The 27,095-nt window shown below is 40.9% G+C and overlaps 1 protein-coding gene across 9 annotated transcripts in view; it reads right to left on the bottom strand.

Annotated features, from left to right (window-relative positions):
• The window catches only part of RALGAPA2 (Ral GTPase activating protein catalytic subunit alpha 2), a 320,348-nt gene that overhangs the window by 181,702 nt on the left and 111,551 nt on the right, over positions 1 to 27,095 (bottom strand). For all 9 annotated transcript variants that reach the window (XR_011996989.1, XR_011996990.1, XM_072736512.1 and 6 more), the window contains 4 exons: positions 10,899 to 11,033; positions 9,311 to 9,408; positions 4,380 to 4,470; positions 2,829 to 3,005 (listed from right to left, as the gene is read on the bottom strand). Coding sequence is in view for 7 of the 9 variants with exons in the window: in XM_072736512.1 (XP_072592613.1) it covers positions 2,829 to 3,005; positions 4,380 to 4,470; positions 9,311 to 9,408; positions 10,899 to 11,033 (501 nt within the window). In the remaining 2 variants the exon portion in view is untranslated. The remainder of the gene's footprint in view (positions 1 to 2,828; positions 3,006 to 4,379; positions 4,471 to 9,310; positions 9,409 to 10,898; positions 11,034 to 27,095) is intronic.

A 27,095-nucleotide genomic window follows, 5' to 3' on the forward strand; every position in this document is an offset into this window, starting at 1 on the left:
ATGAAATGGGCAAAAGACATGAAGAGAAATCTCACAGAGGAAGACATGGACATGGCCAACATGCACATGAGAATATGCTCTGCATCACTTGCCATCAGGGAAATACAAATCAAAACCACAATGAGATACCACCTCACACCAGTGAGAATGGGGAAAATTAACAAGGCAGGAAACAACAAATGTTGGAGAGGATACGGAGAAAAGGGAACCCTCTTACACTGTTGGTGGGAATGTGAACTGGTGCAGCCACTCTGGAAAACTGTGTGGAGGTTCCCCAAAGAGTTAAAAATAGACCTGCAGTTGCGCTGTTGGGGATTTACCCCAAAGATTCAGATGCAATGAAACGCCGGGACACCTGCACCCCGATGTTTCTAGCAGCAATGTCCACAATAGCCAAACTGTGGAAGGAGCCTCGGTGTCCATCGAAAGATGAATGGATAAAGAAGATGTGGTTTATGTATACAATGGAATATTACTCAGCAATTAGAAACGACAAATTCCCACCATTTGCTTCAACATGGATGGTACTGGAGGGTATAATGCTGAGTGAAGTAAGTCAATCTGAAAAGGACAAACAGTGTATGTTCTCATTCATTTGGGGAATATAAATAATAGTGAAAGGGAATATAAGGGAAGGAGAAGAAATGTGTGGGAAATATCAGGAAGGGAGACAGAACATAAAGACTCCTAACTCTGGGAAACGAACTAGGGGGGGTGGAAGGGGAGGGGGGCTGGGGGTGGGGGGGAATGGGTGACGGGCACTGAGGGGGACACTTGACGGGATGAGCACTGGGTGTTACTCTGTATGTTGGTAAATTGAACACCAATAAAAATTAATTTATTTTAAAAAAAAAGTGCCCACCTCAGTGCCTGTCACCCAGTCACCCCCACCCCCCACCCACCTCCCCTTCCACCACCCCTAGTTCGTTTCCCAGAGTTAGGAGTCTCTCATGTTCTGTCTCCCTTTCTGATATTTTCCGCTTATTTTTTCTCCTTTCCCCTTTATTCCCTTTCACTATTTTTTTATATTCCCAAATGAATGAGTCCATATAATGTTGGTCCTTCTCCAATTGACTTATTTCTACTAAAGATGTTCAGAAAGATAGAAAGAGATGGAATACTTCCAAACTCGTTCCATGAGGCCAGCATCACCTTAATTCCACAACCAGACAATGACCCCACCAAAAAGGAGAATTATAGACCAATATCCCTGATGAACATGGATGCAAAAATTCTCAACAAGATACTTATCAACAGGATCCAACAATACATTAAGAAGATTATTCACCATGACCAAGTAGGATTTATCCCCGGGATGCAAGGCTGGTTCAACACTCATAAAACAATCAATGTGATTCATCATATCAGCAAGAGAAAAAACAAGAACCATATGATCCTCTCAATAGATGCAGGGAAAGCATGTGTCAAAATAAGCATCCATTCCTGATCAAAACTCTTCAGAGTGTAGGGATAAAGGGAACACTCCTCAGCATCTTAAAAGCCATCTATGAAAAACCCACAGCAAATATCATTCTCAATGGGGAAACACTGGGAGCCTTTCCCCTAAGATCAGGAACAAGACAGGGATGTCCACTCTCACCACTGCTATTCAACATAGTACTAGAAGTCCTCGCCTCAGCAATCAGACAACAAAAAGACATTAAAGGCATTCAAATTGGCAAAGAAGAAGTCACTCTCCCTCTTCGCCAATGACATGATACTCTACATAGAAAACCCAAAAGACCCCCCCCCCCCCACCACCACCAAGATTGCTAGAACTCATACAGCAATTCGGCAGTGTGGCAGGATACAAAATCAATGCCCAGAAGTCAGTGGCATTTCTATACACTAACAGTGAGACTGAAGAAAGAGAAATTAAGGAGTCAATCCCATTTACAATTGCACCCAAAAGCATAAGACACCTAGGAATAAATCTAACCAAAGAGGTAAAGGATCTATACCCTAAAAACTACAGAACACTTCTGAAAGAAATTGAGGAAGACACAAAGAGATGGAAAAAATATTCCATGCTCATGGATTGGAAGAATTAATATTGTGAAAATGTCAATGTTACCCAGGGCAATTTACACGTTTAATGGAATCCCTATCATGAATTCTAAGAATGTAATACTCAGGAGGGGAAAGCAGCAAAAAACACAGAATATATCATTTTTTGGAAGTCTAAAATCTAAATTACCTGATACTATAAAGAACTCAAGAAAATTGTTATTGAACAAATTGGGACTATGGTGACAGGAGGACGAGAGAATAAAAGGGATTGGAAAGGGCCTAGAGAGAACTTCACTTGTGTGGGATCCATCTATTTCTTAAGTTGGGTAGCAGGCTTACTGGTGATTATTTTATTACTACGCCCCATAATTTACATGTAGGTCACAATTCACCTTGTATGTGTCATTTTATTGTAAAAATTAAAGAAAATATTAATCAATAAGCTATTCAAACTCTTTGTGATTTTTGATACATGTGGGTTGGATGAATTATTTTTCTGTTTCAAGAGTCAAGCAAATTTGGTCAGGGGTGGCAGAGGCTTGGCATGAGTATCATCACTCCCTCCCATGGTGGTCAGTGGTCATTGGGATGGCTTGCTTCCTCCCATGTCTGACCACTGTTTTAGGATTTTCTCCACATAGGACTCTGAGAATTCATGACTGATTATGAACAGGTGGTTGGGACTGCCACATCAATTTCGTTGGAGGTAGCATCCACATTATCATTGTGTCAAAGGATTCCTAGAATTCTTGCAACCAGGTTAACTCTGGGATTCCCAACTGGTAACACTGATGCCTCTTTTTCAAAGATGCAGTTACCTGTTAAGTTGGAAGCATCGGTGGGACTCAGCTGTAACCAATGGCGGGCATCGGAGTCAGTCACAACATCTGTGGGAGTGTTCAGTTCTGGGTCTTCCTCACAGGTTGACCATGGGCTCATGGACAGCTCTGCCTCATTGCTATAGCCCAGAGCTGTGTCACTGCTGATACTTTCACCTGGTACAATGGAAGAACTGAAGTATGAGATAACAAATAGCTGGAAATCAGAATGCTCCCCATTACCAACATGCAAGTGACTGAACAGTTGACACAGCAGGAATAGTTTAGGGGATAGTGGCTCAAAAGCAGACTCTGTGGGAATCTTGGTCAACAAAATAAAGCTCCCAGGTGCAGGCCATTAATCGTCATTAGGAGCTCCCTTACATATCACCAAGTGACATTCTTTTCAAGGGAGTTTTCAATCCAGCTACCCCATATGCCCCAAAGATGACATCAAGTCCTTCAGCTTTCTACTGCAATTTACTCCACTATGAAATGGGCATGGGTGGAGGAAGGCATAGGAATGCCTTTCACCACAAATGCAAATTTATCCTACAAGAGCCTAAGGATGCTTTTTACCTTGTGGTTCAATGTTTAAACTTAAATTCAGAGTGAATTATCAGGCTCACTGGGGGCTGAGGTGTCCAACTGCAAAAGATTTTCTCCAAAAGAAATTCTCCCCTTTAAACACTAAAAAGTTCTAATTTGTCATAGTACAATGATGCTTTCAAAGGCGATTAAACCTTATAAAGCTATTTAGTCTGACACAATCCAAACCTAGACAGTCTGCTCCTCCAAGTCTTCTACTTCCCAACACTGTGAAGTTGCCCCCTGTCTGCTCACTCTTCTGTCTGCTCTTTTTATTTGCTGCTGACAGTCCCTCAGCCTCGTTGCTTCTAATCTGCTGTCCTCTATTCACGTGCCAAGAACTGCCAGTTGCCCCAGTAACCAACCTGTTAGGTCCCTAACTTCATCTGCCACAGAACTCCAAGCCAAAAGAGTCTGAAGGTGAAGCCTAAGAAGAGCTCCTCTGCCTCTACCAAAACCACCCTAGATCTGGAGGAGATGTTTACTGTGCTTCTGAGAAGGGGGCAGCCAGGAAGCTGGCTTCAGAGAAGCAGATTATTAGAGCTATAGTTTATGGTATATAATATATCTAAGGATTTGAACCAAATTTCATTTTTTAAATACTTATACCATTGACTTCAATGTCTTTCTGAGGCATTTTGCTCCAAGTCTGTATGAACTTTCTGGGAAGATCATTCTTCCTTCTGGGTCTGTTTGCTCACCCTTCCATTGGCCTTGGTTGTCCCTCTCAGCTGGAGAAAGGCCCAGGGTGGAAGGACAGGCCTCTATGACACACAGAATGGACTGATCTGTTTTACTATACCTGTGAACTAACCATCCATCAATCCTGGGATTCCAGGAATAAAAATGTCCCATTTCACAACCATGTCTCTTCAGAGGATATCATACCAGTCAGAAAGTAGAAGAGAATAAAATAGATTGACTCAAGTTGGACAAACACAAACCGCATTTCCTGGAACTTACTCTTCTGTCTTTCCCTACATTTTCCTTGTGTCTGCTGCAAATCATCTTTTAAATCCAATTCAGCAGGACTGCTGCTTCTTCGAACTAAGATCTTTAGACAAAAAGAAATAATGCATTTGTTACAGGAAAGTTCTGATTTTTATAAGACTGTTAAGTTTCTAGTCTCCATTTCTAAAGAAAAAGAAACAATAATAATAGCAACAAAAAAATTGAATGATGTTTTCCATTTGAAGGATATGTGTTCACAAATTATTGTAATTGAATTATAAATTACTCAAGGTCTGAAATTTTTGGCTTCTCCTTTGTCAAGTGGCATCCAATTAAATTGATCTACTGAGAAGAGATGCCAATTTCTATGGAAGTAATTTAAAGTTTTATTTGTACCTCTCCTTCAGCACACATACATAGTGAAACCAATTCTGCAGAAGGCTAGGTTACCCAGGAATGGTGCCGGCAGGGAAGGTGTAAACTCTACCCAGACATCTAAAGGTCACTCTGTGCCTCCTTGTTAAATGTGCAGCAGACCTTCTGGGGCAACTCCACACTAAAACACTGGAGAACTAAAACATTTGGAGGCAAATAAAAATAAAAAAAAAAAAAAAAAAACATTTGGAGGCAATCTGTATACTCTAAAATGTATAACTTGCTTGGAGACAAAACACACATTACACAAAATGATTACAGTGTACATAAGCAAAATATGGTCTCTAAAAGGTATGCAGAATAAAGTGTTACCTTAATTGGCTCACAGTTACAGGAGAGCTGTTCAAGAAGGCAACAGACATGAAGTGGTAGAGAGAAGGCAGGAGGGGATTCAAGGCAGGAAGCACTGAGTGGTAATCAGCAAGTTCTATGTGCAGGAAAAGAAGCTGATTATATAGCAGGCCATGCAAGGCAGTCAGGTGAAGAAGGAAAATGTTAAGAAGGAAATGCAGACCACCTTCTAAAAGAGGTAGCTGCCAGGGGGCCTTCAACATCAGGCTACAATTTCAACCCAATATTGACAAAATGAACAACTGTGTGTCCCAGACAATAGTTTACCATGATTAAAATATAACTAGAAAGGTAAGTCTAGTCGTCATCTGTGGGATAGATTAAAATTAAGAAGAAAACTGCAATGGAATTGTTGTAGTGATTAAGGAATGAAAGGATACAGCTTTAGATGGTAGAAAAGGAAAAGAGACAAATAAGAGAATGCTGCAGAATGACAGACAAGAGCTTATATGAGAGCTATATATGAGAGTGAAGGAAAATTAAATCACAAAAGGATATGAATCTAGGGGACCATGAGAACGATGATAACAAAGGAAGGAAGGAAGGAGAAAAGGAAGGAAAGAAGGGTGGGAGGAAGGAAAGAAGCAAAGAAGAAAGCATAAGAACAAAGGAACTTTAGAAGATTTCTGATATTTTAATTTTCATCTTTGAGCTAAATACTCAAAGCAAAGGTACTGTAAGCAGGCAACAAAAATCCAGGACTAGCAAGATAGAGGAGAAAATCAGGAATGAAGATGCAAATTTAAGGTCCTCCAGTGCAAAGTGGATAGAAAACCTGGGGTTCAATGAGTCAACTAAAAGGAAGAATACTAAACAAGCAAAGGAATGAAAAGGAAGGGCTGAGATGTATAATTAAAAGACAGAATAATTATGAAGCTAAAACACAAAAGTAGGTCATATATGAAATATTCAGAAGACTAATAGCACATGAAAAAATATTACCCAGCCTTAAAGAAGGATGATATATGTACTTAATGTGATAATAGAAACATGCCCAGGATCTTTCCTTAACTAAAAAGCAGAATGTGGGCACTTCTGCTTCTGACTATACGAGACTGAATTTCTTCCAGCTATAGAACTAGATTTAACATAAGAATTTCAAGCTCACAGGAAGTAGAATAAACCTCCCAGTGATCCACACTCCCCTCACAAACTGAGCAAAAACCAGAGCAGTGAAATAGGGCTGTCACAAGGGTAAATCTAGTATTACCACTGCCACGAGCAAAAGCACTGAAAGTCCAGGACTAAAGTAGCACTTCTTGGTTCCTGGAAGATACAAATGTACGTGTTGTCCTGGTGAAACTCCATCACCTCATACATCCAGGTTTTCTGTAGATGAAGACCCATCAGCTAGGAACTCAACTCATAATCAAAGATCACCAAACATCCAAGGAAATAAATCATCATGTTATAAGAGTCTCAAAAACAACAAATACCAGATTTGGACCCTATCGCCACACCCAAGGATTTCAGATAATCTGAAAAAGAATTTAGAATTCTAATTTGTGATTATTTTAAAGGAATAAAAGATGGGAATCACAAAAGTGAGCAAGCAACAAGAGATTATTAGAAATTATAAGAAATGCTTGAAAAGAATTAACCTGAACTTTTAGAAGCAAGAGTTATAAATTATTGAACTAAAAAACTCAGTGGAAGTATTAAACAGCCAACTCTATATAAGAGAGTAAAGAGAGAACTACTGAACAAAAACATATCTGATGAATTACCCAGAATGTAGAAGAAGGCCAAGAAGAGTGGAAAATATGAAAGGTGACAAGAACATGGAAGACAAAATGAGAAAGTCTAAATGCATTTCTACCCAAATTCCAGAAAAAAAGAACTGACAGAACAAAAAAGGCAGTATTTAAAGAAATGATGACATAGAATTTTCCAGAAACACTGGAGGAAGAAGCATTCACAGATGCGTGGTATACAGCATACAGCATATACAAAAATGACAAATGTATAAGCCAAAAGAAAACGCACCTAAATATAAAGCAAGAAGACTGATGGACGAGGACAAAGAACAGTAAAGAACAACAACTGGAGAGAATGGACAGAATGGACAGAAGAACTCTCAATAACAGCAATGAAAGACAAGACATAGAAGAATAGCTTCCAATAGAAGGTGGGAAGAAGGTAGAAAGAAGTAGGGCAACTATTAATTAAGATGTTTTACTTATTGTCCAGAGAGACAAAGGAACCAGTGAGTCAAGATAAGTATATAAGAGAGAAAGGTGTCATCTGAAAGATCAATGAAGGAGAAATGAATTAGATAAATGGGGGTTATCCATGTGGGAAAAAATAAAATTAGATCCTACTTCACTCCATAAGCAAGAATCAATTCCAGATGGATGAAAGACCTAAATATGTACAGCAAAACTGAAACACTTATAAATATTTTTATGCTTATAGAGTTGGCATTTTTAAGATTTTCACAAAACCTAACCATAAAAATGTTTAACAAAAATACCAAAATTAAGAACTTCTGTTCATCAGCAGACATCTTTAAAAGAGTGAAAATATAAGCCACACGTTGGAAGAAGATATTTGCCAGAAATGCAACCAAAGTAGGATCAGTCTTCAGACTACATGAAGAATTAGTAAAAATAAAAGAGGAAAAGACAAAAAAAAAAAATCAATAGGAAAATGGCAAAGACATAACAAGAAACACACATGGTCAATCAACATGTGGAAAGATTTTAAATTTTATTAGTAATTGAAGAAATGCAAAATAAAACGAGATCCCATTTTCACCCACCTGACTCAAAAATTTTTAAATCTGACAATAGCAAGTGTTGGTAAGAATGTGGATGAATGGGAACTTAACACATTGCTGGAAGAATTATAAGTGGTGCAATCCCTTCAGAAAACACACATTCTCTTGTAAAAAACATTCTTCTACTTTAGATCTCATTAATTCCACTCCTAGATAATCACCGTAAAGAAAATCTCAAACATGTAGATCTTGAAACATATACAAGAATATACATAGTTATAGTTTTCATTAAAAAAGTTGAAACACTCTAAATATCCATTAACATGAGTATGAAAAAATAAATTGTGGCATATTCATCGTGGGTTGTCATACAGCAGAGAAAACAGGCTATATGCCATTGTTGATAAATCTTATAAATACGTAACTAAGTGAACAAAGCAGTATTATCACTTTAATAAAGTTTAAAAATAAGGAAAACAAAAGGAATATTGTTTGGAAATACATATATATAGAGCAAAACTACAGAGCAAAGCAAGGATGTGATAAACACAAAGCCAACATAATGCTGCTTTCTGAAGGGACAAGGAAAGAACTTACAGACCAAAGCAACAGCACTGGAAAATGTCTAGTTCTTAAACTGGGTGGTGGGCATGTAGGTGCTTATCGGATTGTTGAAATATACATATATGTATGTATGAAATATACATATATACATACATATATGAATATATGTATATATTGTTGAACTATACCTACACATATATACAGAATATACATACATAAACTGGTATATGCCCTTTTAAAAAATACAGAAAAACTTCACAATTGTTATCTTCTGGGGAGGGAGGGCTAGGGAGAGGGTTTCTGTTTATTTTGCACCTTTCTATAATGTTTGAGTTTTTATTATATATACTACATTTTTTTTAATGACTAAACAGGAGTTACCTGCATGCATGAGATATGGGTTATTTTTTAATTTTCATCTTTATACGTCATATTTGATCTAAAAAAATGATAAATGCTATTTTGCATTTTTCTAAAAAAAGAAATTATAACTGATCTTTGCAAAAATTCATTTATCTAGCAACCTGTGTCAGGTGGAGCATACTACCTAAAGCAGTATTAGGAACAGGGAATGTGAATATATGTATGACAAGCAAGGATGCATGCTTAAAAGTATAGAGTACCATATACAGACCAGAAGGTAAATTCCACTTTAATGCTAACTTTTTTCTACTTTTATAATGTGACTGTAATTTTACACAGAAAGCAGGAAAGCCTTTAAGAGATTTCAATAACCAATAACCAATTGCCAATAACCCATCTAAATGGAGAAATGTTTTAAAAGGCAGTATCGCTGCCACTAATAAATTTATTTCGCCAATAATTTATATGCTTATTTTTAATAACAAACTGATACAGTTTAAAAATATCTTACTGTTATTCCTTCATGTTCTTTCTTCACATGTCCTTTATTTTCTTGAATAGGCCTGGACTCTGAAGAACTCAAAGTCTGTAAGTTTTCTACCTTTGGGCCTAAAGATTTGGGAGGGAAATTTACAAAATAAAATTTCAGATGATAAAATTGAAAAAATATTTTTACATAGAAGTAACTAATCAAATTTAGATATCCTACAATCCATAAAAACAGGAGTTATGGATCTGGCAAACTGGTAGCCTACTGATTAAATCTACTCTATAGAATCTTTGACCCACAGAGAGCTTTTAAGAGAGTGAATTGAATGCTACTCACTGTAGCATAGCACACTATGTTAGCACAGGGGAGGGCAACAAGACCTCTCCTTAGGGGCCTTCAGAAAGGGATCTCAGAGGAAAGTCACAGGCCAGGTGAGCTGACAGGAAAATAGAGCAGTAATCTGGCTCAGTATCACTCAAGAATAAGGACTGATGAAAGAAAGCACAAATAACCAGAATCAGTGATAAAAATGGGAATATCACCACAAAGCCTGTAAACATTCAAATAAGGGCCAATAAATTTTTAAAAAAATACTCGAATGGAACAAACTCCTAAAAACACACACACACACACACACACACACAACTTAATCTGAATCCAAAAAGGAAAAGGAAAATCTTAATAGTCTTAAAATGACTTATTAATTTGAATGGTATTTTAAAATCTTCCTAAAGTAAGACTCCAGGTAACTGATGGGTTCTACCAAATATTTAAGGGGAAGAAAAATAACAACAGTCTTACACAGAACCTTTCAGAGAATAGGAAATCTTTCAGGTAATACATATCTCAAGTTATTTCTTATTGTATTTTCTTATTTCAAGAAGATTTCTAAGAGGGAACACTTCCCTACTCTTTCAATGAGGCTATAACTTGTTGATAAGGAAGTTGGTTTATTTCTCACTTAATTGATGAAACTAGAACTAAATGATAAGCATGCTCATTGGCACCAGACACAACTGAAACATGCACTTTTCCTGAAAACCACATTGTTCACTGTTTACGTTTAGCCATCTGCCTCTTGGCTTTCCATGCTCTGTTGTTGCTGAGAGGTGTCAGAGACATCATGTAGATGCATGTTATCACAAGTTATTATTTCAACCTCAGAGCATCCACAAGCTGCTAGTAAACTTTTTCACAATTCCAGCTAGCCCTCCATGCTCACGGCCAACCTTTAGGGTTCTCACACAGCCCAGCCCTTTCCCACATACCCCTCCCCTGCCTCCTGCCTCATTCTGCTGCCCTCCCTGACTCTATACTGCAGCGTTCTCTGCTTCCCCCCTATTCCAGATCCTCTGGACTTCTCTCCAGTCCTCAAACAGGCTATTCTTAAAGAGGTGCACCTAAGTATATGTAATTTAGATAAATGTATTCAAATAAACAGTGACACTATTTCATTGCCAGAAGTCACATCCTTGCAGTCAACTTAAAAAGAAAGTTCCCTTACAATAAATTAAGTAGGGTTAGGATTAATGTAGAAAGCAATATGGCATGCAGCTCCTTCTCAACCAGGATGTGCAGTCCTGTATTAGTAACTGCAGCTACTTCGTACCCTGAGAAGAATCTGAGTGCAGCGGCTCAGTGACATCAGGTGTGCTGCTGCTCCGAGTGATGTGCTGCTGCTCCACCACCAGGCAGCCAGATTCTGCTGCAGGTGCATTTTCTGACTGCTGACATTCTTCCACTTCTGTGGGCACAAACACAAAACATGCAGAGGTGTATTTCAAGATTTTTAAAAATAATTTCACCACTTGAACAGATTCTAAAAATGTAGTTTTAGATACTTTTTTCCCCACAAAAATTATATATTATATTCTGCATTTATAACATACAGTTTCTATACTTATTAACAGTAATATTCCACTCCAAGAATACGTTTTAAGTTCTGCAAAACATTTTATTTTTCAAAGTGAAGAAAAAAAAGCTGCAGAAATGGTTGAGACCTGTAAAAGTCACCTGGAATTTAACGGACAGTAATGCCAAGGAACGAGAGAACCAGGAGATACATGGAATAGGTAAATTTGAGAGTAGAAAGTCACACACATACCCCTCTCTAGGAACATAAAAAAAAATGGGAATTTCAATTCTATTACTCTTTTTAACAGATAAATGCACAACTAAATAAAATACTTTAATTACTTAATAACTTATGCCACCAAATGCAATGTTGAATTAATCACTAAGTACAAAAATGATCCAATGGTATTTTTAGAGAACCAATACATAAATGTCACAAAATAGAAAACCATAGATGAGTACTGACCATTGGATAATAATAGCTAGCATTATTACAAACTATATTCTCCTAGAGAATGAGTTCGTTACTATGTGGCTCCAGAGAGGTCCCTCTGAAATAAAGATCTGCCTGCACCAATTGTCTCCTGCCAAGGTTTTTTGTCACTGTACAGTCAAGCCTGTGTTCCTCAGTAAATAAACCACTCCATCTGACCTCACCCCATAGATGTGATCCCCCACAGGAGCTCTCACTCACTTTAGTCTCAAGCAATCCTAGCCCACCTGCACCTGTTACTATCTCCTTTTGGCTGCTCACTCCTCCATGCTAACAGACCTGTTCCTGCCTGCCTCCTTGCCTCCCGTGCTACCTGGACACCCCTCCTAAAGGACTTGCCTGCATATAAACCTGCCACTGCATCCCTCAGCACTCACTCACAGAGTCATGAAACTTTACATCTATAGAGCTGTAAAATATTTTCCAAAAAATTTAATTAGCTGAAGCTTTACTCCTTCTAAGATAAGATGGATCAAAATTCAGCTTGTATTATCTTACCTAGCAGTGTTACCCACTCCCTCACCTGAAATGAAGCTCGCTGCCCATGTGCCATCCTCAGTGTAACTCTTTACTCTGAAGACAAGCCAAAGTGCTGGCTCTTCCTAATCAAGAAGCTGTATGTAGGAAGATTCTAAATGTAATACACTGGACTTCAAAAAATGGTTGCTGCTTTATTTTTACTATCCAAATAAAAATTCCAATTTTTTAAATAATAATAAATTTATTTTTTATTGGTGTTCAATTTGCCAACATATAGAATAACACCCAGTGCTCATCCCGTCAAGTGCCCCCCTCAGTGCCCGTCACCTATTCACCACCACCCCCCGCCCTCCTCTCCTTCCACCACCCCTAGTTCATTTCCCAGAGTTAGGAGTCTTTATGTTCTGTCTCCCTTTCTGATATTTCCTACCCATTTCTTCTCCCTTCCCTTCTATTCCCTTTCACTATTATTTATATTCCCCAAATGAATGAGAACATATAATGTTTGTCCTTCTCCGATTTACTCATTTCACTCAGCATAATACCTTCCAGTTCCATCCACGTTGAAGCAAATGGTGGGTATTTGTCGTTTCTAATGGCTGAGTAATATTCCATTGTATACATAAACTACATCTTCTTTATCCATTCATCTTTCGATGGACACCGAGGCTCCTTCCACAGTTTGGCTATTGTGGACATTGCTGCTAAAAATTCCAATTTTAAAGTACACTTATATAAGTTACAAGACTTCAAAACTATGAAATTTGTGTGATGCTTCACTTATAATTCAGAGTACTGGGCCACAGTCTAAATGTAGACACTGATGATAGGAAGCTGAACTTGAGGCACAAGCAAACAAAGGCCAAAGTAGTAAGAATACACAGACCCATTAAAGTGCATCTTTTCCAGGTTGTCTTTGCCCTTCTCTTCTCTTGATGAGCCAGAACTGTTCATTGTCCCACAGAGACACAAGATGTACTTATCTGTGATCTCCCCACAAATCCCCATGCACAGACTAGGCTCTTTTCACAGGTCTGCTTCTAGGCTCTTCAGCATTAGGCAACAGAAGCCAGAGGATACTGTGGGACCAGTCCCTTCCGGTTGTCTTCAATCATTGTTTATTCTAATTATGCAAGACACTGAAACCTTCTGGGTACTGTTTATATTTGTTAATGAACCTACTTGTTAATCTAATATCAGTAGAGGGAGCCCAAGAGTTTCCTAATTCTCTAAAAAATAATTGGAAAATGCCAGTTTTTATGGACAGTGGGAAGAGTGGGTTTTATTCACTTAAACTTGATGCCAAAAACTGGTAGATGGTGGCTTCTGGGCTAGGAGCAGAAACAAATAAGAGGAAGGCCAACATTGGCAGCATCTTTTTAAAGATAAAGAACATTGCCATCTGGTGGGATACAGGACAGTCACAGCACCATGGCTTCCAAATTCAAGAGTCCCCACTGGTCCTCAACACAACAGACGGATGAAGAGCCTGCCATCACCAGCTGGTGTGCCTTCCCAAAAGACTGGCCTAATGCAGCTGTAAGGCTTTGTTTTTGTAAAACTGTTGGTAGGGACTTCTCAGATGGAGAAAGTCCAAGACTGCAGACATCACCGGAAGTGGTAAGGATGGGAGCATCCATGATGAGGATAGAAAGGAAGAGGAGAATCACAATGTCAAACATGCTGTCAGGGCTGGTGTGCTACTGGTGCCCTGTGCTATCCCTATAGTTGACTATTAAGTGATAGAGTGTGAAAAAATAAATTCTCCTTATTTCACAATTAAAACCCAATTTCCTGATGTGCAAATGTTCATTTTTTGGCACACTCACACTTTAAGTGTATATCAATATATGTCTTGCATAATTAACAAATGAATGCAAAAAATATTTTGATACTTTTTTTTTTCTATTTTAAACAGTTCTTGGGCTCCCTCTGCTGGCTTTTTCTTTGTTAAGAAAGAGCTGCTTGTAAATGGGATTGACTCCTTAATTTCTCTTTCTTTAGTCTCCTTGTTAGTGCATAGAAATGCCACTGATTTCCGGGCAAAGATTTTGTACCCTGCCACACTGCCGAATTGCTGTATGAGTTCTAGCAATCTTGGGGTGGAGGCTTTTGGGTTTTCTATGTACAGTATCATGTCATCTGCGAAGAGGGAGAATTTGACTTCTTCTTTGTCAATGTGAATGCCTTTTATTTCTTTTTGTTGCCTGATTGCTGAGACTAGGACTTCTAGTAGTATGTTAAATAGCAGTGGTGAGAGTGGACATCCCTGTATATTGTTCCCGATCTTAGGGGAAAGGCTCCCAGTGTTTCCCCATTGGGAATGGTATTTGCTGTGGGCTTTTCATAGATGGCTTTTAACATGCTTAGGAATGTTCCCTCTATCCCTACACTCTGAAGAGTTTCGATCTTGGATCGAAATGGAATGGATGCTGTATTTTGTCAAATGCTTTCTCTGCATCTATTGAGAGGATCATATGGTTCTTGTTTTTTCTCTTGTTGATATGATCAATCACATTGATTGCTTTACAAGTGTTGAACCAGCGTTGCATTCCGGGGATAAATCCCAGTTGGTCATGGTGAATAATCCTCTTAATGTAGTGTTGGATCCTGTTGATAAGTATCTTGTTGAGAATTTTTGCATCCATGTTCATCAGGGATATTGGTCTATAATTCTCCTTTTTGGTGAGGTCTTTGTCTGGTTTTGGAATTAAGATGACGCTGGCCTCATAGAACGAGTTTGGAAGTACTCCATCTCTTTCTATCTTTCCAAACAGCTTTAGTAGAATAGATATGGTTTCTTCTTTAAACGTTTGATAGAATTCCCCTGGGAAGCCATCTGGCCCTGGACTTCTGTGTCTTGGAAGGTTTTTGATGACTGCTTCAATTTCCTCCCTGTTTATTGGCCTGTTCAGGTTTTCTATTTCTTCCTGTTCCAGTTTTGGTAGTTTGTGGTTTTCCAGAAATGTGTCCATTTCTTCTAGATCGCCTAATTTATTGGCGTATAGCTGCTCGTAATAAGTTTTTTAAATCGTTTGTATTTCCTTGGTATTGGTGGTGATCTCTCCTTTCTCATTCATGATTTTATTAATTTGAGTCTTTTCTCTCCTTTTTTTAATAAGGCTGGCTAATGGTTTATCTATCTTATTGATTCTTTCAAAGAACCAACTCCTGGTTTTGTTGATCTGTTCCACAGTTCTTCTGGTCTCTATTTCATTGAGTTCTGCTCGAATCTTTATTAAACTGTCTTCTTCTGCTGGGTGAGTTTCATTTGCTGTTCCTTCTCCAGCTCCTTTAGGTGCAAGGTTAGCTTTTGTATTTGAGTTCTTTTCAGGTTGTGGATGGATGCTTGTACCGCGATGTATTTCTCCCTCAGGACTGCTTTTGCTGTATCTCAAAGATTTTGAACAGTTGTATCTTCATTCTCATTAGTTTCCATTAATCTTCTTAATTCTTCTCTAATTTCCTGGTTGACCCTTTCATCTTTTAGCAGGATGGTCTTTAACCTCCACGTGTTTGAAATCCTTCCAAACTTCTTCTTGGTTTAGTTCTAGTTTCAAAGCATTATGGTCTGAAAATATGCAGGGGACAATCCCAATCTTTTGGTATCGGGTAAGACCTGATTTGTGACCCAGTATGTGGTCCATTCTGGAGAAAGTTCCATGTGCACTGGAGAAGAATGTGTGTATTCAGTTGCGTTTGGATGTAAAGTTCTGTAAATATCTGTGAAATCCATCTGGTCCAGTGTATCATTTAATGTTGTTTCTTTGGAGATGCTGTGTTTAGAAGATCTATCAATTGTAGAAAGCACCGTATTCAAGTCTCCAAGTATTAGTGTATTATTATCTAAGTATGTCTTAACTTCAGTTATTAATTGATTGATATACTTGGCAGCTCCCACATTCAGGGCATAAATATTCATGATTGTTAGGTCCTCTTGCTGGATAGATCCTTTAAGTATGATATAGTGTCCTTCTTCATCTCTTACTATAGTCTTTAGGATAAACTTTAATTTTTTTTTAAATTTTTTTATTTATTTATGATAGTCACAGAGAGAGAGAGAGAGAGAGAGAGGCAGAGACACAGGCAGAGGGAGAAGCAGGCTCCATGCACCGGGAGCCCGACGTGGGATTCAATCCCGGGTCTCCAGGATCGCGCCCTGGGCCAAAGGCAAGCGCCAAACCATTGCGCCACCCAGGGATCCCCTAGGATAAACTTTAATTTATCTGATATGAGGATGGCTACCCCTGCTTTCTTTCGAGGACCATTTGAACGGTAAATGGTTCTCCAAACTTTTATTTTCAGGCTGTAGGTGTCCTTACATCTAAAATGAGTCTCTTGTAGACAGCAAATAGATGGGTCTTGTTTTTTTTATCCAGTCTGAAACCCTGCAGCTTTTGATGGGATCATTAAGCTCATTCACGTTCAAAGTTACTATTGAAAGTATGAATTTCGTGTCATCATGATACCTATTCAGTCCCTGTTTTTGTGGATTATTTCCTTGGACTTCCTCTTTATTTTACAGAGTCCCCCTTAATATTTCTTGCAGAGCTGGTTTGGTGGTCACATATTCTCTCAGTTTCTGCCCATCTTAGAAGCTCTTTATCTCTCCTTCTATTCTGAATGAGAGCCTTGCTGGATAAAGCATAAGATACCTAGGAATAAATTTAACCAAAGAGTTAAAGGATCTATAGCCTAAAAACTACAGAATACTTTGGAAAGAAATTGGGGAAGACACAAAGACATGGAAAAATATTCCATGCTCATGAATTGGCAGAATTAATATTGTGAAAATGTCAATGTTACCCAGGGCAATTTACACATTTAATGCAATCTCTATCAAAATACCATGGACTTTCTTCAGAGAGTTGGAACAAATCATCTTAAGATTTGTGTGGAATCAGAAAAGACCCCCATATAGCCAGGGGAATATTAAAAAAGAAAACCATAGCTGGGGGCATCAAAATGCCAGATTTCAGATTATACGACAAAGCTGTGATCATCAAGACAGTGTGGTACTGGCACAAAAAAAGACACATAGATCAATGGAACAGAATAGAGAACCAGAAATGGGCCCTCAACTCTGTGGTCAACTAATATTCGACAAAGCAGGAAAGACTATCCACTGGAAAAAAGACAGTCTCTTCAATAAATGGTGCTGAGAAAATTGGACATCCACATGCAGAAGAATGAAACTAGACCATTCTCTTACACCAGACACAAAGATAAACTCAAAATGGATGAAAGATCTAAATGTGAGACAAGAATTCATCAAAATCCTAGAGAACACAGGCAACACCCTTTTTGAACTAGGCCATGCAACTTCTTGCAAGATACATCCATGAAGGCAAGGGAAACAGAAGCAAAAATGAATTATTGGGACTTCATCAAGATAAAAAGCTTCTGCACAGCAAAAGAAATAGTCAACAAAACTAAAAGACAGCCTATAGAATGGGAGAAGATATTTGCAAATGACCTATCAGATAAAGGGCTAGTATCCAAGATCTATAAAGAACTTATTAAACTCAACAGCAAAGAAACAATCCAATCATGAAATGGGCAAAAGACATGAACAGAAATTTCACAGAGGAAGACACAGACATGCCAACAAGCACATGAGAAGATGCTCCTCATCACTTGCCATCAGGGAAATACAAATCAAAACCACAATGAGATACCACCTCACACCAGTGAGAATGGGGAAAATTAACAAAACAGGAAACAACAAATGTTGGAGAGGATGTGGAGAAAGGGGAACCCTCTTGCACTGTTGGTGGGAATGTGAACTGGTGCAGCCACTCTGGAAAACTGTGTGGAGTTTCCTCAAAGAGTTAAAAATAGATCTGCCCTACGACCCAGCAATTGCACTGCTGGGGATTTACCCCAAAGATACAGATGCAGTGAAACGCCGGGACACCTGCACCCCAATGTTTAAAGCAGCAATGTCCAAAATAGCTAAGCTGTGGAAGGAGCCTCGGTGTCCATCGAAAGATGAATAGATAAAGAAGATGTGGATACAATGTATACAATGGAATATTCCTCAGCCATTAGAAACGACAAATACCTACCATTTGCTTCAACGTGGGTGGAACTGGAGGGTATTATGCTGAGTGAAATAAATCAATTGGAAAGGGACAAACATTATATGGTCTCATTCATTTGGGGAATATAAAAATTAGAGAAAGGGAATAAAGGAAAAGGAGAGAAAATGAGTGAAAATATCAGTGAGGGTGACAAAACATGAGAGACACCTAACTGTGGGAAATGAACAAGGGGTAGTGGAAAGGGAGGTGGGGGGGGTTGGGGTGACTGGGTGATGGGCACTAAGGGGGGCACTTGGCAGGTTGAGCACTGGGTGTTATGCTAAATGTTGGCAAATTGAACTCCAATAGAAAACTTTTTTAAAAAAAAAGAAAGATCTGCTTGTTAAAGCTGCTCCCATTTCAGTGTCAACTGGAGCAGTTGCTTTTTTATAACAAATTAAAACATTTTAACACTGATATGCAAATATCAAGATACAGGATTATCTTATAATCATACAGAAATGAACAATCTAAGTTATATAAAAATTACATTATAGATTCTGGTAGGTCTAATCAATTCTCTCTTGAGTATCACACAATTGGTTTGAATTACTTCAAAGAGCAAATTCTCAGACTCATCAAATCATTCACTTTCTCTCAAATATTGCTAACCTAATAATCCAAAGTTTAAAAGCACTAACCTTCTAGCTTTTTGATACTGTAAGTTATACCACACGACTACTAAATCATTGCTTTTCAAAGTCCATTCAAAACACCAGGAAAATGACCAAAGTAGAATTACTTCACTTTTTTTCCCCACTGAGAGAAAAATTCACATGATTAAATTAAGTGTGCAAAGTCTTTAGAAACTTCCATGTAATCCACACATTTGATTACTTTTCAAAGTAATTTAACTACTCTTTAATCTAAGGCTTCCTTAATCTTATTAAATGAAGTGAGACCTATTCTTCAATTACCAAAATTCTGGATTTCATTTATCCCTTATACAGGGTTGCAAAGGCAAAATTAATAGTGTAATTTCCTTTTAAAGCATTGTACACAATACTGACTTGACCCTATAAAAAGCAGAAGACATGGAAGCCAACTCAACATCTTGAGGTTTCTCATGAGGTCTAAAGATGAACCTGTTCAAACCCTGACAGTGATACCTGAAAGCCTGAGAACCAGAGGCAGAAGCAGCTAAATAAGGCTTTCACTTAGGTACCAATGAGATGCTTTCAGAATGAAGGAAGATCACTGATTCTCTAATTACTATCACAATGGCCCTAAAACAAAATCTATAGTCTGCATAACCTATAAGCACTACAGATTGGTAAATATCCCAACATAAAAGCAGTAAAACAGCTGGAAAGAATTATTCCCACAAAGGAGAAGTAGGAAAGTCACTGAAACTGTCAGTTCTATCTCTCACATGTTTGTTTATATAGCTATTCATATAAATGGAATACAGTGAAGAAACCCCCCCCCCCACACACACACACACCCCCGTGAGTGGGCCCAGGCCTAACCCTGAGGCAGCCCATCCAGGCGCCTCCCATGAATTCAAGCAATGAAAACATTCTGTTTTTCCGAGATAAGAAAACTATCCCCCGCCTCGCCCTGACTGGAAAAGTCCCTGAACATGGTCATGTTGACCTTCAAAGAAATCAATCACGTCATAACCCGAATGCTATTCTACTCCCGCGTTTTCTTTGCCTTTAAAAGATGCCTGTAATTGCTAATCGGGGCGCTCTGCCACCTCTGAGGCGGAGAGCCCGTTTGCGCAAACGTTCAATAAACCCTCTTGCTTGTTGCATCTGCCCGTCTGGGGTCTGAGTCTCTGGGGCGTCCACCGGGACACGTTGGCACCCGTGAGCAAGGGTCCAACATTTGGGGGCTCGTCCGGGATCCGAGACGCCCCCAGGCTCAATCCTAAAACAGGTAGGAGGTAAGATCGAGCTCGCTAAATGTCATATCTGTCTCGTCCGTCTGTCTGACTGGCCGGGTCTGTATTGTGCCGGGTCTGTATTGTGCCTGCAGGACTCTGTACTCTGTATTCTGTATTTGGACCAGCGGGGGAGGCAGACGTGCCCTGAGACCCCTGGTCCCCCTCCGGAGTCGGACGCCGGAGTGGTCTGGAAGAGGAACGGAGCCCCGCACTCCCTCCTCTTCGGGGAGGGTCGTTGTTCGAGACCACTCCCATCCGTATCTGCCGCACCAGTCCTGTCATTCATGTGCGTCTGTTTGTTCTGTGTCTTTCTCTCTGTCCTCTTCCTCACCGCTCACCTCTTTTCTACACCCATGGGACAGACTGTAACCACCCCTCTAAGCCTCACTCTAGATCACTGGAAAGAAGTCACCGGCCGGGCACACAACCTTTCGGTCGAAGTCAGAAGACGAAAGTGGGTCACCTTCTGCTCCTCAGAATGGCCGACTCTCAACGTCGGGTGGCCCAGGAATGGAACTTTTAATATTGGTGTTATCTTGCAGGTGAAAGCCCTGGTCTTTCAGCCAGGACCCCATGGGCACCCTGATCAGGTGCCGTACATCATAGTTTGGGAGGATCTCGCTAAAAACCCACCCCCCTGGATAAAATGCTTCACCCCTTCTCAGGGGGGACCAGGCCGAGACCCCCACCCCCTCCCTGCGTCACTCCCCTTATTCCCCGCCCTACCTCTCCCTCCGCTCCCTCAGCTCCCTCCCCCGACTCTACTGGGGTAGAGAGGCGACCCCTCGCTTCACCCCTGCTCTCCAGTCGCCTCCGCTTTCGACGAGAGAGCGAGGGGGAGTTGGAAGACGTCCGGACCTCCCAGGCACTTCCCCTCTGATCAGTAGGTGGCCAGATGCAATACTGGCCGTTCTCTGCCTCTGACCTTTACAACTGGAAAACTCATAACCCCACTTTCTCCCAAGACCCCCAGGCGCTAACCGGGTTAATTGAGTCAATTCTGTTGACCCACCAGCCGACCTGGGATGACTGCCAACAGCTCCTGCAGACTCTCCTCACCATGGAGGAGACAGTGCTTCTACCTCGAAGCATGGAAAAGCGTCCCGGGGGCGGATGGGAGGCCGACCCAGCTGCCTAATGAAATTGAGGATGTTTTCCCCTTGGTTCGCCCGACCTGGGACTGTGACACTGCTGCCGGTAGGGAGTGGCTCCGTCTCTATCGCCAGGTACTCCTAGCGGGTCTCAGAGGGGCAGGGCGATGCCCCACCAATTTGGCAAAGGTACGTGCTATAGTGCAGGGGAAAGATGAGGCGCCGGGAGGTTTTCTGGAAAGATTAATGGAGGGCTACCATATGTATACTTAGAGGAAAAGAGAAAGAGAGAGAAAGAGAAAGAGAGAGAGAAAGAGAGAAAGAAAGAGAGAGAGGAAAGAGAAAGAGAGAGAGAGAGAAAGAGAGAAAGAGAAAAAGAAAGAGAAAGAAAGAGAGAGAGGAAAGAGAGAAAGAGAGAGAGAGAGAAAGAGAAAGAAAAAGAGAAAGAGAAAAAAAAAGAGAGAGAGAGACACCCCAGAGGAAAGGGAGGAAAGGATCCGTAAAGAGCAAGAGGAACGAGGGAATAAAAGAGATAAAAGAAACGCAATAAAGAACTGACTGGGATACTGGCCACCATAGTACAGGGCTCAGGGCAGAGTAAGTCAGGACAGAGTAAGGACCTGGGAGATAAAAGAAAACCACGGGTTGAACGAGACCAGTGTGCCTACTGCAAGGAAAAAGGACATTGGGTTAAAGATTGTCCAAAGAAGGGCCAAATGCAGGGACCTAAGAAGAAGCCCATTGCCGTTCTGTCCCTAAAAGATAAAGATTAGGGGTGTCAGGGCCAGGAGCCCCCCCCCCCGAGCCTTGGATAACCCTTAAAGTGGGGGGCCAGCCAGTGACCTTCTTGGTTGATACGGGAGCTCAACATTCAGTTTTAACTGAGGCAAAAGGACCCTTGAGCTCTAAAACGTCTTGGGTTCAGGGAGCAACTGGAGGCAAGTTATATCGATGGACAACTGAACGGAAGGTCCACCTGAGCACTGGGCAAGTAACACATTCCTTCCTACTGGTCCCAGACTGCCCCTACCCCCTCCTAGGCAGAGACCTTCTTTCAAAAGTAGGGGCTCAGATCTATTTTCATCAGAAAGGGGCCACCATTACTGGCGCAGAAGGGCAGCCCCTCCAGGTATTGACCTTGCGCCTAGAGGATGAACACCGGCTACACGAGGACTCTCCACAGTCCATGCAGCCCCTAAATTCTGAATGGCTCACTAACTACCCTCAGGCCTGGGTGAAAACAGCCAGAATGGGACTAGCTGTTAACCAGCCACCCATAATTATAAACCTAAAATCCTCGGCCACCCCTATATCGATCTGGCAATATTCAATGAGCAAAGAGGCCAAAGAGGGCATTCAGCCACATATACAGAGACTATTACAATTGGGCATCTTAATACCTTGTCAGTGGCCCTGGAACACTCCTCTGTTGCCCGTAAAAAAAAAAAAAAAAAAAAAAAAAAACAACAGGAGATTACCGGCCGGTACAAGACTTACGGGAAGTTAACCGAAGGGCGGAGGACATACACTCCACGGTGCCGAATCCCTACAACTTACTCAGCACCTTGCCCCCGAGCCACGTCTGGTATACGGTTTCAGATCTAAAAGATGCATTCTTTTGCATAAGGTTAAGCTCTCAAAGCCAGCCTATTTTTGCCTTTGAATGAAAAGATCCTGAGACGGGATTCTCAGGACAACTCACTTGGACAAGGCTGCCACAGGGATTCAAAAACTCCCCCACCTTGTCGAGGAAGCCTTGCATCAGGACTTGGCAGACTTCCGAGTTGGCCATCCGGACCTCATCCTCCTGCAGTACGTGAATAATTTGCTCCTAGCGGCTAAGACAGAACAGGATTGTGTAAAAGGTACGGGGGCCCTGCTCGAGAGACTGGGAGGACTGGGGTATAGGGCCTCCGCCAAAAAGGCCCAAATAGGCCAGAGACGAGTGACCTATCTGGGATATCTCCTGGAAGGAGGCCAGAGGTGGCTGACGGAGGGCCGCAAAAAGGCTGTAGCCCTGATCCCAGCACCAACTAATGCCAGAGGGCTACGAGAGTTCCTCAGCAGTGCCGGGTTCTGCCACCTCTGGGTACCCGGGTTTGCAGAGCTGGCGGCTCCCCTATACCCTCTCACGAAATCCAACACCCCCTACCACTGGGGAAAGGAGCAACAATTGGCTTTTGACAAAATACAAAGGGCCTTATTGACCGCCCCCCCCTGAGCCTCCCAGATGTAACCAAGCCATTTGCGCTATATGCTGATGAACGCCGAGGAATAGCCAAAGGGGTCCTAACTCAGAAACTGGGACCCTGAAAAAGGCCTGTGGCATACTTTTCAAAAAATTAGACAGCGTGGCTGCAGGATGGCCCCCATGTCTCCGAATAATAGCGGCTGTGGCAGTCCTGGTAAAAGACTCAGATAAGTTGGCCTTCAGCCAACCCCTCACTGTGGTGGCCCCCCCACGCCATAGAGACAGTCATCTGCCAGCCCCCTGATCAATGGCTCTCAAACGCTTGGGTCACCCATTATTAGGCCATGTTACTGAATTCCGAGTGGATACAGTTTGGAACGGCTACATCCCTAAACCCGGGCACCTTGCTTCCAGAAACCGAGTCCCCCTCCCTGATAATGCATGATTGCCATCAGATCCTAGCCGAGGTCCATGGCACCAGAGGGGACTTGACGGACCAGCCTATGCCAGATGCTGAAGCAACCTGGTACACAGATGGGAGTAGCTTTCTACGAAATGGTGAACGTAAAGCCAGGGCTGCCGTGGTAAATAAAAAAAACTGTCATCTGGGCCAGTGCCCTAGAGCCTGGAACTTCAGCTCAAAGGGCGGAGCTTATAGCCCTAACTCAGGCCCTAAAAAAGGCTAAGGACAAAAAGGTCAACATTTATACTGACAGCAAAACATTGAGTATAATTCACTGTCCAGGGCATCAGCACGGCAACGACCCAGTAGCAGAGGGGAACAGGATGGCTGATGAAACAGCACGAGCCACTGCACTAGGCCCACAGGAAGATGGACAGAAGCATCCCCCACCAGACGAGAAACTGCCCAGGTGGTTGTCAAGAAAATCCTAGAAAAAATTTTTCCCCGGTTTGGACTGCCCAAGGTAATAGGGTCGAACAACGGCCCTGCCTTCGTCTCCCAGGTAAGTCAGTTGGTGGCCAGATTACTGGGGATAAATTAAAAATTACATTGTGCATACAGACCCCAGAGCTCAGGGCAGGTAGAAAAAATAAATAGAACAATTAAAGAGACCCTAACCAAATTGACATTGGAGACTGGCACTAGAGACTGGGTCCAACTCCTCCCCTTGGTCCTGTTCCGAGTCCGGAACACTCCCACGCGCCATGGACTAACTCCTTACGAGATTCTCTATGGAGGTCCCCCACCAGTGATGGACTTACTAGATTCTGCTATTGACCCTCTTGCTAAAAAGTTCCCTAAGATTTTAAGATTAAAATCAGTCCAAACAAAGAGGAGGGAATGAAGAAACCCCCCCCCCCCCACACACACACACCCCCCCGTGAGTGGGCCCAGGCCTAACCCTGAGGCAGCCCATCCAGGCGCCTCCCATGAATTCAAGCAACGAAAACATTCTGTTTTTCCGAGATAAGAAAACTATCCCCCGCCTCGCCCTGACTGGAAAAGTCCCTGAACATGGTCGTGTTGACCTTCAAAGAAATCAATCACGTCATAACCCGAATGCTATGCTACTCCCGCATTTTCTTTGCCTTTAGGGATCCCTGGGTGGCGCAGTGGTTTGGCGCCTGCCTTTGGCCCAGGGTGCGATCCTGGAGACCCGGGATCGAATCCCACATCAGGCTCCCGGTGAATGGAGCCTGCTTCTCCCTCCGCCTGTGTCTCTGCCTCTCTCTCTCTCTCTGTGACTATCATAAATAAATAAAAAATTTAAAAAAAAAAAAATTAAAAAAAAAAAAAAAAAAGATGCCTGTAATTGCTAATCGGGGTGCTCTGCCACCTCTGAGGCGGAGAGCCCGTTTGTGCAAACGTTCAATAAACCCTCTTGCTTGTTGCATCTGCCTGTCTGGGGTCTGAGTCTCTGGGGCGTCCACCGGGACACGTTGGCACCCGTGAGCAAGGGTCCAACAACAGGTGGTTATTACTTTCCCAAAATTCTGATGCCACAAAGCAAGTGTCTTTAAGGGAATAGAATAAATACAATAATGGCTGAAGGTAAGTAATTCTCTATTGCTTATATTATTAAAGCAATTTTGGCATGTTGTATAGTCATATAGACTAGAAACAAAACAAGAAATGTGAACAAATGAAAACAAATGAGCAATCATTTTTCTAGTAAAGAACTTGTGGCCAGAAAGCCAACATTATAAGTATCTGCATACTATGTATAGGTAGATATACATCTACCTATATCCACACTTAGCAACAGGTAAGCAAGATATGCCAACACACAAGGATTTAAATTAGAACACAAATTCAATGCTCCAGTATGCCAACCAGTGAGAATGTGCAATCTAAGACAGGACTGATATGCACTGCTCTTGGTAGGACAGTCCCAAAGGAAAATGCCATCACCTTAATAGTAAAGAACAAATGGAATAGCAGATTGTTCTCAAGGTCACTACGTTGTTAAGTCCCTTTTATCCTTTGTGCTTTAAAACCAGGAATAAGGATGGCAAAGGCAGGAAAATACTGACTCAGCATGTCCTGCTTCATTTCACTCTAAATCAAGTCTCCCAACCTCAGCACTATTAATACTTTGGGTCAGATAGTTCTTCATGACGGAGCTGTCCTGTGCAGCCACTGGAGGTTGTTTAGCAGCATCCACTAACTAGATGCCAGTGGCACTGCCCTAGCTGTGACAACCAAAGATGTCCTAGACACTACCAAATGTTCCCTGGGGGGCACAATCATCCCTAGTTGTGAACCACTGTTCCAAATCATATTTAACTTCTATTGGAACTGTGTACGTATAAATGGGAATCAAGAATCTGAGTTAACTAAAATGTAACAGTGAATGAGAAAAAAGTTTCCAAATGAGATTACAAACAGAAATAGGCTTCTTGTGAGAAAATATTCTGGACAAACTAGTAGAAACCTTTATGAAAGGGAACAATAAAAAAAAAGAAAAAAGAAAGGGAACAATATGGGGGAAAAATGAACTGTCAAAAACAAAAACTTTTCACCATGAAAAGAATTCCTTTTGGGTATATATCACCCAAATAGAAACCAAACTATTTTCAATACTTTATTAATCACCTCTAGGCAGTAGCACTTTTTTTTTTTAAAACCAAACTATCAAGTAGTTAATGCTCATGAGTAATTTAAATAACTGGTGACCATCTTACCATTTTTACTGTATTTCACCTTCGGTATTTACTAGAGAAAAGTATTTTCTAAGAAACATAATCCTTAGTCTCAATAAAATGAACTTCTTCCTTCATATTCTGTTAACTAAATAATATGATATCTTATGTATTCATCAGGGAAATTAAGATTTGATTCTACTTTGCTACACCATAGTATATGATTTAGTGCTACAGAAAGCCACAGCAGACTATCTCTGATACTAAATAACTACTAATCTATAATACCATCTTTCTGAAAATAAAAAGAATATGAAAACATGTCCCTCTCTAGCGCGAAGATTCAATTCATTATAGAATCACTGAAAAGTAACTAGACTTGGGCTTAACTATTCACTGTAATGTAGGGCCCTTTGTGCCAAATAACACTACTTTTGGTGCCATAATGTCTTAATAATCCAGAAAATACACTGTGCAAACCACATATGGCTAAACTCAGTTTTAATTGGCTGGAGCAGAAGACCAATGTTTCCTTGCTTTGAAAATTAGCACTTTTTAGCATCTTTTTTTAACTCAAATCTTAATAGTTGTTGTGAATCTCCATAAACATTATTACTTTAT

Source organism: Vulpes vulpes, chromosome 14 (assembly GCF_048418805.1).
Source record: "Vulpes vulpes isolate BD-2025 chromosome 14, VulVul3, whole genome shotgun sequence".
Taxonomy (NCBI): Eukaryota; Metazoa; Chordata; class Mammalia; order Carnivora; family Canidae; genus Vulpes; species Vulpes vulpes.